At 39.9% G+C, this 15036-nt stretch overlaps 1 protein-coding gene across 1 annotated transcript in view; it reads left to right on the top strand.

Moving 5' to 3' along the window:
* The window catches only part of TMEM161B (transmembrane protein 161B), a 28800-nt gene extending 13977 nt beyond the window's left edge, over positions 1-14823 (top strand). Inside the window, exons 6-12 of the mRNA XM_083577288.1 lie at positions 344-495; positions 1616-1676; positions 4395-4535; positions 6272-6385; positions 8066-8240; positions 9078-9174; positions 10949-14823. Coding sequence (XP_083433414.1) covers positions 344-495; positions 1616-1676; positions 4395-4535; positions 6272-6385; positions 8066-8240; positions 9078-9174; positions 10949-11226 — 1018 coding nt within the window. The 3' untranslated portion in view covers positions 11227-14823. The remainder of the gene's footprint in view (positions 1-343; positions 496-1615; positions 1677-4394; positions 4536-6271; positions 6386-8065; positions 8241-9077; positions 9175-10948) is intronic.
* Positions 14824-15036: the final 213 nt, after the last annotated feature.

The following is a 15036-nucleotide window of genomic DNA, read 5'->3' as shown; positions in this document are numbered from 1 at the left end:
TATGTACGTAGTAGGATTTTATTTATTTTTACTTTGATCAGCAACCCTCCCCCATTCCATATCATTAACTTCTTTTGGTTGAACTTGCCTCTGTTTGAAGAGGAGGGGACCATGTGGCATATTGGAGCTACGTGCTGATGATGAAACATAAGCCAAATTCCCTTTGGGCATATGGAACTAGTTGTCTGATTTTTTTGTAATAAGTTTAGTATGTGTTGGCAGCACTGTGTTTAAACAAATCCATTCAGCTATGCTTTCTCCCTATAATTTTCATCGTAAGCTAATTTTTGGCTAATCTACGGATTGTACAAAACGGTTTTTTTCCTTAACTATTCTTATGTAGCAAAATATTGTTTTCATTAACTGCACACTACTTCAAAGTAGAAGAGGGAGGTGAGCGATCCGTCTGCGTAACCTTTGGCTTCTTTTTCTTTGTCAAAGCCATGACCATTCTGATAGTAACAGAAAATTATCTAGAATTTGGACTCGAGTCAGGTAAGACCTTAAAAGGTTATGTTTGGGCAACATTAATATCATTTAGTTGGATCCAGAGAAATGTTTATACAATATTCATCTATTTCCAAAATTTATAGACTGCTATTCACACGGGTCACAAAACAATTTACAGAGGAGTCCATAAAACAAATCACCGATTAAATAATTTGGTGTTTAAAACAATAATAAACACAGGGAAATTATTAGGTGGGCATAATACAACTTATTTTATAAATGCATGCTGGAATTGAAAGGTCTTTGTCAAGGAGACCAGTGGAAGGTGACTTTTTGATGTGGCAATCCCCAAGCCCCACCCCCCAACCCTTGGGCCCTGCCGAACAGGGTAGGATATGGAACAGGAGGAAGGGGGGATAATGTAAAATCAGGTGGAAGTACTTGTGCTGCTTTGGTTCGCCAGAAGCAGCTTAGTCATGCTGGCCACATGACCCGGAAGCTGTCTGCGGACAAACACCTGCTCCCTCAGCCTATAGAGCGAGATGAGCGCCGCAACCCCAGAGTCGTCCACGAATGGACCTAATGGTCCGCGGTACCTTTACCATTACCTCTACCTTCTGTGTACAAGATCTCTCATAGAAAGTGGTTCTACAAAATTTCCAGCACTAACTTTTTTCTGCTCTGCACCACCACATCACAGCACACCATATACCGACCTTTGAGGAGCCAAGGTTCAGCCCAGTGTGTGTTTTACAAACAGATTCTTTCTCAAAATATTTACTACTCTTTTGCCTACTTCTAACCGTAGCTTGTTTTCATTTCTTCAACTCTTTCCCCATTACTGCAGTTGCCTGAAGTACCTCTTCTAGAAATTGGTTATGCTCTTAGGTTGTAATTTAGGCCCATTAAGATCAACACTGTTGACTTCAGGTGGATATAGATTGCACTCTTAAAAAGAAGACACAGTCTGTTCACCCTTAAGAGAACATACAAATAGCTGAGAGATATTTTCCAAGGCCTTGCCTGTTCATAATTGAATTAGAGCATTCTGACTGGCGAATGCAGAAAAACTGGGCTAACATTTGAAAATTACCTCTAAAATGTTTTGTGTTGCTAGTGTTCTGAGATTCTGCGTTTCACCTTGTGCAAAATTTTCCACATGCAGGCTTCTCAAATTTTTCAGAAAGTGCTGTGCAGTTTTTTGAAAAGCAAGGCTTGGAATCCCAGTAAGTATAACGAACAACTATGTAGAGATGCGTATTGTTATTACTGGGTTCTATTCAACTAACTTTTACTCGGAAAGGACCCCCTGAAATTAATGGCTATGATTAATTTAGGGCATTCATTTCAATGGGTCTACTCTGAGTAAAGGCTAATTGAATACAACCCATTGAAATGTTATCCATGTTCTCCTTTTAGTTGAATTTTGTTTGTATTAAGGTTCTTGAATTCACAGGAGCACACGGGACAAGGGTTTCAAACCCAGCAAAGCCTTTCACATTCTGTTCATGACAGTAATTCTTTGTATACCTCAAACTGCTTCTGAAACTGTTGGGTACAGCTTCTGATGTGGCACGTGAGAGCTGCTCTTGACAGAAAGTAAAGGTTCCAGTGGACTTTCATGATATGGGTCCTGTTGCAGTAGGACCTCACATTCCTGAATACCACATTCCTGATGTACCAGACCACGCTTTCTATTTTTCAGTTATTCCTTTTGAGTTTGTAGAAACTTCAAAAGCCTATGAATCAAATGTTTTCGAAATGGGAGTTCATAATTTGCAACTCCACACTTTTAGAGTAGAAACTGCAAAAGCCTATGAATCAAATGTTTTCGAAATGGGAGTTCATAATTTGCAACTCCACACTTTTAGAGGAAAGGTGATGAAATGCAAGTGAGAACAGGGCTCCTGTCCTCTTTTTAATTATTGAATTTAGTTGCATAACTAGCTGCAATCGCTGAAATTTCTTATTGTATTGGAACTCTTTTTCTTGAGTCTTGGTGGCCTGGCTTCAGGATGCGAACAGGGCTCTGGAACGGACCCCGTTCGCATCCAGAGGTATCACTGTATTTTGTTGGAAGCCGCCCAGAGTGGCTGGGGAAACCCAGCCAGATGGGCAGGGTATAAATAAAAAATTATTATTATTATTATTGGCTCAATGGCCAGGCCAACAAGACTCAAGAAAAAGACAGAGAGCCCTGTTCTCATGTGCGTGATGTTATTTCGAGTGTCTGCGCATGCGCGAGCGGCAAAACCTGGAAGTAACGCATTCCATTACTTACGGGTTGCCGCGGAGCGCAACCCGAAAACCCTCAACCCGAAGCTACTTCAACCTGAGGTATGACTGTATTAAAATACAGCAGTCTGTCAAACATTAAAAGCTTCCCTAAACAAAGCAATATCTAACTAATTCTGACCACTGTAGTGGCCAGAAATTCAATTCTGATAATCATCAGGTGAAACCTCCAATTTGTTCATCCACAGATGTAACAGATTCTTTAAAAGTTGCTAGCAGTAAAGGGTGACAGTGGGCAAAACGGTATTGTTCTCCATCCTGTGGTACGCTACAGCATCAGTATCATGATTTGAAGGGTGTGTGAGATTATACACTTAAAATAATCCTAGAAATGATGAGTTGGAAGGGACCACAATTCCAATTAGTCCAACCTCCTGCTATGCAGGGAACTTTTGCCCATGACCCTGAGCTTAAGAGTCTCATGCTCTACCAACTGAGCGCTCTCTCTCTTATGTATGAAACACACAAGCGGAACATTCAACAAAAATATTGCATTGGAGAGAGTTCCTATTCGGAATGCAAGCCTTGCCCTCCTACAGGGTATTCCATACCACTCCCTCTTCCATTCCACTCTGTTCCCACTGACCATGCTAAGCCCTCAGCAATCATGTTTTTTGTGTTCTTCCCCTGCCCAAGTGCACACAGATTTTTTGGGTACTTTTGTAAACCTGGGGTTTTCCCCAAACTTTCTCCTGTTACCTCTCTCTTCTGGGTGTGATTCGTCATGTTGCCTATATAAGTATCCACAAATGGAGAAAGAGTTTTCAATTAGTATATAGCAAGAGTGGGCAACTGGATCTGGTGGACAGGCTAGCGCCACCCCACCCCAAACACCCATCAATCATCGAATGTCAGGTGACCTATTTTATCTACAATGGGGCTTGCAAAACACTATATACAGCACTCTGCAAGCCCTTATAACTGGTTGATTGTTGAGGCTTGCAAAACACAATGCAAACCTACTTTTTGCCCAGTTGCATCTTTCCCTGTATCTCATATGAGGTTATGTGTAGGTATGGTTTGGTCAAAATGGCCTGGCAGGACAAATTGGAATATCTGGCAGACCTAATTTGATCCATGGGTTAGAGATTCCTTACTACTGATACATTGATGTTGACACACAGAGATGCACACATGTACCTGCTATTCATCTCCTGTAAAAAACAATGAACAACCCATTATTGGGCAGCAAGTATCAAAGGAACTTTTGCATAAATGACTTGATATCTCAGAAGACACTTTTTTACTATTACAGTCATACCTCTTGTTACGTTTACTTCAGGTTGAGTGTTTTCAGGTTGCGTCCTGTGGCGACCCGGAAGTACCGGAAAGGGTTACTTCCTGGTTTTGCTGCTCACGCATGTGCAGAAGCGGTGAATTGTGGGACGCGCAGACGTGGGTTGCGTTCTGCTAATGTTGCGAACGGGCCTCTGGAACGGATCCCGTTCGCAACCAGAGGCATCACTCTATGCATCCTGCAAGAGTAGATTGGTTTAATATTTCTGATATTTCTGAGTTGGAAGGGAAATAATGGCTTTTGTTTGCTTTTTTGTTTTCCTTTGTCATGTTATGTAAGAGCAAAATATATACCATGTCCTTAAAATGTTGGAAAAGTTGACCATTATTTCTCCCTTTCTCTTTTTTCTTAGGGGTCCTGTTTCTAAACTAACCTTCAAATTCTTCTTGGCTATCCTTTGTTCGTTTATTGGTGCTTTTTTGACATTCCCTGGATTGAGATTGGCTCAGATGCATCTGGATGCTTTGAGTTTATCAACTGAAAAAATCACCCAGTAAGCCACGTCATGTAGAACTTTGTTTAAATCTGCCAGTAGTAATATTTGGGCAGCACTTTTTCTTTTTTCCTCAGCTAAAATACCAATTCATAACCAGTTTTCAGTGTACAATAAAAGTCAAGGAAGGGCTGGAAAAGTCAAGGAAAGTTGTAGCAATTGTTCTGCATGCAGAAGGTTTCAGATTCAGTCCCATGCATCTCCATGCAGAGCTTGAAAAGATTCCTTTTTGAAACTCTGAAGAGCCGCTAAATTTGGTGTAGAAAGTATGGATCTAATGGACCAATAATCTGACTCTGTATAAGGCAACTTCCTATTTTCCTAATGAGAATATGGCTAAACCATCTATTAAACATTTTAAAAGAAGAAAAGGCAGGGGTGAGGAGAGGAGGAAAACGAGACTTGTGTTCAGAAGTCTTAAAGGTGAATACCCGGAACAGTTGAATATCTGAATAGAGCACATTTATTCAGCGAGGAACCTAGCATAGTGCAGGTGAAGTGGCCTGTGCTGTCTTAAGGCACAGCGGTGGCAGCTCCAAATTGTGTGTGATATCTGAGACCCCAGGAATGTTCAAGAATGCTGGACAGGAATAATAACATCATGGTTGCCTGTGCCTGTAAGCAACCTTGCTGCTGCATTCTGAACAAGCTGCGAATGATGGAGAAGCACTGTTGGAAACCCCTATAAGAGGATTAACAGACATTTAGTCCTGTGGCTAACCCAGAGATAGGTTGCAGTGGCAGGTCAGCCTGGGAAGTAGTTTAGGGACATTATGCCACTGTGAAGAATCCTCAGACGACTTGATCATTGGATATGCTCATAGAAAAGTCACGGAAATAGATGATGCCCATAAATTATACTTGATCTGCTGCCTTCTGTTGGGCCCCATTCACAAGCAGAAAAACCCAAGGGAAAACTTTAGTTTCATACCAGCTACCTCTTTCTGCTTGCATTGCCTTAGTGCTTTCAAATTGCAGAGATGTTGTTTGCTAACTAAACAGTTTATCTGTTTCAAAGTTTCCTTCTCTACTGTCTAATCAACAAATGTGCTACTTTAGAATAACAGTAACTGAATTATATTTTGGTTCCTTAATAAATTTGGGAATCAGGTTTGGTGTGTGGATTAGGGGTGAAGCTGTGCATTCATTGGAATTCCCTACACTTAGCTTGACTGTCAATGTAATAGACTGAAATATCTGTTTGGGAACCCCAAAGCCCAGTGAGCCTGCCAGAGAGTGGGGGGGGCATTCCTGGGCACATAGCTAACTCATATTCAGTGCTATCGAGACTTTTTGAGCTTCACTGTTGCACTGTGCAACTGGATAGTGAATCTTACAATATAATCTAAATTGAAAATTTGGTAGTGGCAAGCAAGCTAGAGCCATTGTGGGTCTTCCTCCTGAAGAAATGATGATGATTTATTAAATTTATATACTGCCCTCCATCTGTAGATCTCAGGGCGGTTCACAACATAAAAATACAAGATCCCCCCCCCCATATACAAAATTCATATTAAATACAAGAACAAAAGCAAACTAACAACCTCACCCAGGATTAAATACAGGAGCTCCAGCATTTTCAGTGACATTTTGAAAACCACCATCCTAGCAGATAAAACAAATGTATCACAAGGGTTATGAGCTAGTTTGTATGTATTTTACTTTATTTTCAACACAGCAGTTTGAAAATGCAGTTATTATGGTGCATTAATTTTGTTTCTCTATTTAACTTTCAGAACTCTGCTGCATATAAACTTCCTGGCACCCCTCCTGATGGTCTTATTGTGGGTAAAACCCATTACTAAGGACTATATAATGAATCCCCCATTGGGAAAAGAGAATGTGCCTTTGTAAGTTGTTTTTGAAAATCTACCTTGTAAAATCTTACCGTACATGTACCACTTTGTAGAGGGACATGGGTGATGCTGTGGTCTAAATCACTGAGCCTCTTGGGCTTGCTGGTTGTAAGGTTGGCAGTTCAAATCTCTGTGACGAGGTGAGCTCCCATTGCTTTGTTACAGCTCCTGTCAACCTAGCAGTTCAAAAGCATACCAGCACAAGTAGGTAAATAGGTGCCACTGCGGCATGAAGGTAAACAGCATTTCCATGCGCTCTGGCACTTGTCACGGTGTCCAGAAGCCATTTAGTAATGCTGGGCACATGACCCGGAAAAGCTGTCTGCAGACAAATGCCATCTGCCTCGGCCTGAAAGCAGAGATAAGTGCTGCACTCCATACTACACTTAACCGTCCAGGGCTCCTTTACTTTTATCTTTTTTACTTTCTAAACCATTATAGCTCTATTGAGTGGGAAGAGGACAACTTAACAATTGCCCCAGCTTTAATACTTGGAATTTTGTTCTTTTTTAGTACCAAGGAATATAACATATATTATGGTAGCTTGTTATTCATTCTCTTCTAATGGTTTAACTTTGATGGTAGTAACATAGAGAAGGGCGGCCACTGGAATCAAGAAAAGGCACTGGTCAATGTTATTAACAGAACCTACTCCTTGGTCTACAGAGATCTCAACTATTAATACCACTATATTCCCTATTTGGCTATAACTGCAAAGGAGGCAGCTGCTTATGTAAATCACCGAGAAACTGTAATGCAAAGGATCTATTGATCTTTAGGCATTGGGGAGAAACTTCTGAAAGTTAGCTATAACCACTGCGTGCTCAAAAATTGTTATATTTTAATATGCAATGTTCTTACACATCTGCTATGAATTCTTTGGTAAATACAGATGGCAAGGGTCTATATTTGGTGCCTGTCCTCCTGGCTCCTTCAAGCAAATCTTGCTTTGCCACTTCATAAAAATGTTTATATTTAATTTCATAACTGTCACTGGGAGGTGGGGAGGAAGTGTTTAATAATAACTTAAGAACTTGCTTGTGAGCATAAATGGCACCATTTTATAGCTTGTCTAGCTCTCTGTAACAATGGAACGAGTTCTGGGCTTGGATAGGATTTTTTTTAGCATGTGCAGCATACAGAACAATTTGGAAGATTTCTTGTAATTGCTTGACATTTAATAGAACTGTGGCATGAGATAGAATGAGAATGAGACTGCAATACAAAGCCCAAAGCAGTAAAAAGACCAAATACCCTGTCCACTAAACTGCATAAATTAAAAAGTCAGTATTAATTATCTTCTGTTGCATCCCTCCCTGTAAAAATACACTGAACATATTTTTGTCCTTCTCTTTGACAAGGGAAAAGAAAGACAAATGGGTCAAGACTCATTTATTTACTTGAGTACATATTGCACCCAGTATCTAAAAAATCTCTGAGATAGGAATGCTAACTATAAAGTAGTAGTAATAAGATTTTCTACACTCCTTCTCCTAAAGGCTTGTGACCATCAACATCTCTGTATATTCCATTGACACTTGAATGTTTTCACTCTGTAGTGGAATTGTTTCTTTCAGCATTCCAGTAATCTTGTACAAAATGGAAAATATGTGCTTAGTACAGTGTAGGATGTCCTTTGGAAAATCACTGCATTCCTTTTTCTCTAATCTACAGAATGTCAGAAGCAACATTTGATACTCTCAGGTTGTGGATTATAATTCTCCTGTGTGCTTTGAGGTTAGCCATGATGCGTAGTCATCTCCAAGCCTATCTTAATTTAGCACAGAAATGTGTGGATCAAATGAAAAAGGAAGTTGGCAGAATAAGTACAGTTGAACTACAGAAAATGGTAAGCCTGCCTGAAAGAATAATAGTGTGTATAAAACAAATGAAGTAACTAATGATATATTTAGACTCATGATATATTATATATATTAAAATTCATGAGTACAGTACTGTCCCATCTTGTATTTATAGTCAACCTGAAATGTTATCTGGAATCATGGTACTGTGACTTTAGGGACATTTAAACCTAATATTTTCTGGCAATAATTACTTCTTGCTTTTCATTAGTTCTGAAGGATATTACTGCAATTCTAATGGTTAGTTGATAGAGCATTCATGACATTGTAGGAGGGAAACAGTGGTTATCAATGAAAACGGCCGTTTTGATTGAAGGCTAAAAGACAATGAAAGTTGCAATCAGCAGATCTATGTTTTTTTGCCTTGGAGAAATAGTTTAGTGCTATGGTAGTGGGAGTCCCTTTGATTTTCAAGGGGTAATACTACTTTAACCAGACGAGTACCTGAATGGTAAATCTAATCCTAATGTAAACTATATACTTGCTTTTAGGGAGTGTTTAGGACAGAAATAGCAAACAGATTTCAAAGGGATCACTATTAAAATTGCATGGGTTTTCAGATTGTTCTGTTCAGTGTTGTGATTTAGTCTTTTACTCTATTTTGATACTATGTATGCTTTAGATTTCAGCTTGTGATTTTGTTACTGCATTCTTTCTTGTAAACTGTTCAGAAGGTTTTTCTGTTAAGTGATAGATAAATTGTACAAAATAAACTGCTTCTAGACTATTTGATAATACCAACAACTGTGCTTAATTGCTTGCTATGTGATAGTCATACTGCATTGGCTTGTGCACTGAGTTACTCAATATTTTTGTTAACTTAGGTGGCCAGAGTGTTTTATTACCTTTGTATAATTGCACTTCAGTATGTGGCGCCTCTGGTTATGCTGCTTCACATGACTCTGCTGCTGAAAACTTTAGGTAAGATGTATCCAATAGAGAAAAGAATCTGCTAAGTAATGCTGTTTTCTAAAATGGTATTATTTTGTTAAGTATTCTGGGAAGAAATGGCAAGCCAAGATGTTGAGGCACAACTGCTTGACAAGCATTCCTGCATGCTTCTGTGTACGTAGCTCTTATCTCTGTTGCAAATCCAGGAATAACTGGCAGGATGTGCATATGTAAGACAGCTTGCAATTAGGGCAGTTCTTGCTCAACAACAGCTGAAGAACTGAATGTATCAGTGGTTTTGCATAAAACTGTAAGGTAAAGGTAAAGGTACCCCTGCCCGTACGGGCCAGTCTTGACAGACTCTAGGGTTGTGCGCTCGTCTCACTCTAGAGGCCGGGAGCCAGCGCTGTCCACAGACACTCCCGGGTCACGTGGCCAGCGCTGGCTCGCCAGATGCAGCACACGGAACGCCGTTTACCTTCCCGCTGGTAAGCGGTCCCTATTTATCTACTTGCACCCGGAGGTGCTTTTGAACTGCTAGGTTGGCAGGCGCTGGGACCGAATGACGGGAGTGCACCCTGCCGCGGGGATTCGAACCACCGACCATGCGATCGGCAAGTCCTAGGCGCTGAGGCTTTTACCCACAGCGCCACCCGTGTCCCATATGCATAAAACTGTAGAATAGTTATATTTTTGTGAAGGGCACACATGTATTTGTGCTTTCTGTCCATGAGATTCAAAATGCGCTTGTTGGGCATAACATATTACACTCCCACTGCCTCCCACCAATAAGTGCTGTTCTTGCTAGAAGGAATAAATCAGTTCTTAGAGACACAAAGTTTGTTCAATACAAAATAATTTTCATTGGGAACTAGAGTTGGGAATAAGGTGAGCAGATGTTTTGGTCATTACTTGTAAAACTGTAGGACAGAGAAGCAGCATTTCTTTATTAGTCTTCTCTCTGTTATTTATAAAAAAAATTAATACTTTTACATCACTATTCATAAAAAAATCAGAGTGGTTTATAATAATAGTATATAAAACCACACAGTAAAAACTGTACTAAAATGTTAAAATCAGAAATCAGTTAACTATTGTGGAATTCTTAATTTCCTGAATAGAAAGGTTTTCAGCAGGCATTTAAAAGTTGAAACAGAAGGCGCCTCTATTGGTAGAGTGTTGCACAATAATGAGTTGATGACACTAAAGGCTTGGTTTCTTGTCAAATGAGCCTTTCCAGCTCAAGGAACAACCAACAACATTTCTGCAGACGATCTCAGTGATTGAGCTGGGATATAGGGGTTTAGGCAGTTCTCTTGAGGTACCTTGAACCTAAGTTGTTCAGGGTTTTATAAATTAATGCAAGGACCTTGAACGTGGCTTCATATTAGATAGGTAGCTAGTACAGAGGTTTTCCCCTTCCCAAGTCATGTATTCTTAATTTCTGAATCGGTGCATGCTGTCCTAAACTTAATTTTATATTTCCAAGCTCAGGCTTTGCACACTAAAAACAAGAAGAAAGTATAACTTGTGATTTTGGAGCTTGCACATTTGACTTCAGGGGAGATGTGCAAGTTCCTGTTTCATCTGTTGCTGAGAGCACAAAAAAAGGAAATTAAGTTTGTATTGAGCAAAGCTGCTTTGTGCATCTTGGGATTCAGGTGGCTTCCATTTTATTACCTTCTAGAAACTGGTTCAGCTCTTTACACCATGAGCACTAGTCATATCCTTGCTTATGGACATATAATTAAAAATGATCAGAGAGACTATAACCCTTAACATCTGTCTTACTTTCCTCCTGTAGGTAACTATTCCTGGGGCATTTATCCAGAAGCTACTTCAGATTTACCAGTGGAGAGCAGTTCACTGAGCAATTCAGTAAACTCTGAATCTTCATCTGATGATGGAAAGGTGAAGGTAACTGTAATACAGCTAACAATGGCACTGGCTAGCCTGAAGAACATTTTCACTCCACTTTTATTCAGAGGACTTCTGTCCTTTCTCACTTGGTGGATTGCTGCTTGTCTCTTTTCCACAAGCCTTTTTGGGCTGTTCTATCATCAATACCTAACAGTGGCATGACCTAACAAGTTCAAAGCTAGGAAGCCCATGTGCCCAAAGGAGACTGAAGAAAAAATGGAAGAAATAACACGACAAAGTCTTTTTCATAAATGCTTTCTCCATGTTCCGGGCAATTGTTGGGTAATGTTGGAAATCGCAAACGAGTTTGTAACTTTGTTACCTAAAGTTGTAGGTAACTGCTGAATTGTTTTTGGACTGCTTTGAAATATGTCGGAAGTACCTTCTGTTTTGGTGAACTTCGTGCTGCCCTGAAAACACTGTGTTATTCAGTCATTGATTGGCTGATCTTAGTGGTGTTAAGGTACTAGGGTTAATAGTCACTGCATAGAAAATGGAACGTTCAACTGAGCCATATGAGGGGGTTGGAGAAGTTATCCTGTTGGCAAAAACATGGGTGACTTTTCTACTGAAGAGCAAAGTCATCCAACAGGACAAAGAAATACTGTATATTACAGTAAAGGAAGCTGTTTCAAAAGAGTTTATTGTAAATAAAATGCATGGACTCAGCAAGCATTTGTGCTAAAGGACTTGTTTACATATTACAGTAAGGGTATTGTATTGCAATATTGTGTCACTTGGTTACTTAATGTATGAATGTTCAGGAGTGTGCAGTTGTCAGACTTTAAAAGCATTTCACTCTTTGAGCACTCACATACTTGAAACACATTTTTTAGTGGTTATAATGGAAGAGCAGTAAGTCGTAAGACTGCAAGACTGTATGTACCTCACTCCTGCACATTCATGTATTAGAACTATGCAAAGTGGTATAATATGCTGAGGCTTCCACAGCATATGTGAGGCACTGTATCCTATAATGTAATGTGTCAGGAAGTCCTAAAGAATTTTCATATTGTAAAAGTAAATATATTGTTTCAGTCTTAATAGTCTTTTAAAAAATAATAAATGGCCATATGACTCCTTGGACGTATTGGTGCTAATATTTATCCACTTAGATCCATTTGGGTTTTACTGTTCTGAAATTAAGGCAGATTTCATTGGATTCACAAAAAAAGGTTGACGCTAATCAAAGTCTCCTTAAACTTATTTTACTATGTGTGTATAGTTAATAGATCACAATAGGTGAAAGTATTGAAATTTCCCTATGAATGTGTACTGCAGGACAGACAAGCTTGGGAGAATTAATAAGGGTTATGCTGTGAAAAGATTCGTCAATGCCTTTAATTATAAGTAATCATAGCTGCAATGTCAATGAAAGCACTGTAGTTCAGGAGTAGCCAGTGAGATGCTCTCCAGATATTATTAGACTCCATCTCCTGTCAGCCCTAGCAGCATGGCCAGTGATCAGGGACTATGGGAGTTAGGAGTCCAACAACATATTGAGGATACCGAGTTGGTTACCCTCTGCTCTAGAATTGTAGCAGATTTTGTAATTTTCAGTGAGCCACCTGCCCTCCCTGGCTGTTACAATCTTGTTATAATGGATACAGATTCTAGATAGTGCCCGCGTACGTTGTTCTGTTGTGGCCACCTTTTTGCTATGGCACATATAATACTGTATAGCAGTAGCTGCTGTCACCAGGCTATTAGCACCCTAGAATATGGTACAAGTGCAATATGCAGAGTTAGCTCATGACAGCACCATGGATCACTGTATCACGCTCGTGCAGTAATTGCTATGCCCCGTCCTAAGTGTTCAGCTGTCGCAGTAGCTGTTGGGACTATGTTAAGAAACTTTGCTAACCCAGGTGAAGAAACTCCAGCTAAAGCTTTTCATTTACTTGTCTGTATATTCTATGTCGATTGACAATGTTCAGTTGGAAAGATACAAACAGCAGTTGTTTGTAAAACTGATTTTTCTAGCATTTTGCTTGTTTTTGTTTCAGGAACTGAACCGGGCATTCATATAGATAAGGTGGAAGGCTTTCTTACTGTAGCATGAGAAACAGCAATTCACAATAATCTTAACAGTTCCCTCTAGTAGTGTAAACTTGAAAACGGGAACTTCTAGACAATTTGCCTTAGATACTTCTGCCTAACCAAAAAGGGCAGTATTCCCCAAATGCCAGGCTCACCTTCTAAACTGACTGTCTCTTCATTGTACTGCCATTGTTGGGCCTTAAACTTAATTCATTATACTAGCCTTGGTTCTCTCTCTGTGTTTGCGCATAGACACAGCACATAGAAACCTGAGAATTGCCTTGTGGCATCAAACTTGTCATCCACATGCCCCCAAGAGGTTCACAATTAAGGCATGATGGAGACACCTGTCCCTTTTTGGTTGATGACATAATATGGAGGTTTCATTTCTCTGCCATAACTTCTACACACTTTTGTTTTTCTACTTCAGCTCTAGCCTTTTGTAAATTGGCCTGGAATGTCAGGGACTTGTAACATTACACCATTTGAGAAGAGTACTTAGTTAAGGCCTAAAACGGTACATTGTCACCTTCACTGCTGGTGTTTATGCACTTTATTCAGACAGAGAATGCTGTTGGGATTATAAATACGGTATCTCAAAGGTGATTATGCTGGTGTAGAGTAGTTAAAAGAATGAGTCCAACTGGTGGCTTATTGACCATAACAGAGTCACACCCTGACCTAAAGGGAGCCATACCAGTAGTGTCATCACTTGTACTTAAAAAGAGAGAGAAAGAAGAGAAAGATGAATGTCTACCATCAAATACTGGAATTCATTCCCATTAGCAGGGTGCATTTAAAGGACTGCAGGTCTGAAAACACCAAAGCTTAAGATTAAGAACCACAGAAAGAACTGTACAGAACAACGGTGAATGGTATTAAAACTGATTTAAACATCTCTTGTACATCTCATTCTGCTAGTAATTATAAACCTGACCAGCTTTTTATAGGTAGGCAAGGTATTTGTGTAAAGTATTCAAGTGTTTCATTCATAGACCTGGCTTGCATGTAATGCTTTGACAAACAATGACTTAGTGGAAATGTGCGGGTTCCTGGAGACAAGATTCTGACTGCTTTTCTCCTCCAGTCCTGGTGCTTCCATTTTGCTGTGAACTTAAACATAGCTTGGCTTAACATCACATCCAAATTCAGGCTTGTGGTTTAACACAAGATGTAGCCGAGTTTTATTCTGTGGCATACCATTCATGATTTGTCTGGAGGAGATAAACCACTAGCCCAGGTTCATATGTAATGCTAAACCCTAACTATGGCTTAGCTCACAGCCACAGGACTGGAAGAGGAGCAAAATGGGTGCATCCTTCTCTCCAGGATCCCACACATTTGCTTGTTCTCACTAAGACTTGAAACCTTTTTATGAAGTCCCCTGGCAGGCTAACACTTTGTCAGTGATGCTGTGTAGACTCTGTGTTACTAGAATACCATGTTACTAGAATACTTCACTTTGACTCTTTGTATGAAAAGTGCACGTGTACTTAAGCTGTTTGTCAGCTTTGCACAACTCACATCTGAACATTGCAAAGGCTGGTGATGTACAGACGGCATTCATTTGTTTAAGGAGAAGGAAAAAATCAGAATCCAAACAGTTGTTCTCTTCTGAAGTGTAGTATCCAGCCTGAGGGCTTAAAACAAAAAAATTAACACAGTTTAGTTAGTTTAAATGGTAGTAGGGCGTTATGGAATTCTGAAGGAAGCAATTTTTTTAAATAATGGCTTGGATCCTAACACAAGCAAGTGAAAATCTACAATCACACAATGGAGCTTTCTTATCTCTCACCTCCACTGCAACCACTTGTGCCTGAAAAGCCACTTTTGAGGCACAAGATCCTCAAATATCATGGTACAGGAGACTGCAGCAATAGAAATGGGGGGATATCACTTTGGCTTGCACAGCTGCACTTTTGGATCCAAATC

Source organism: Podarcis filfolensis (assembly GCF_964270895.1).
Source record: "Podarcis filfolensis genome assembly, chromosome: 11".
NCBI classification, from domain to species: Eukaryota; Metazoa; Chordata; class Lepidosauria; order Squamata; family Lacertidae; genus Podarcis; species Podarcis filfolensis.
Note: the sequence above shows the minus strand (reverse complement) of the source record. Positions and strands in the feature narration are given on the sequence as shown.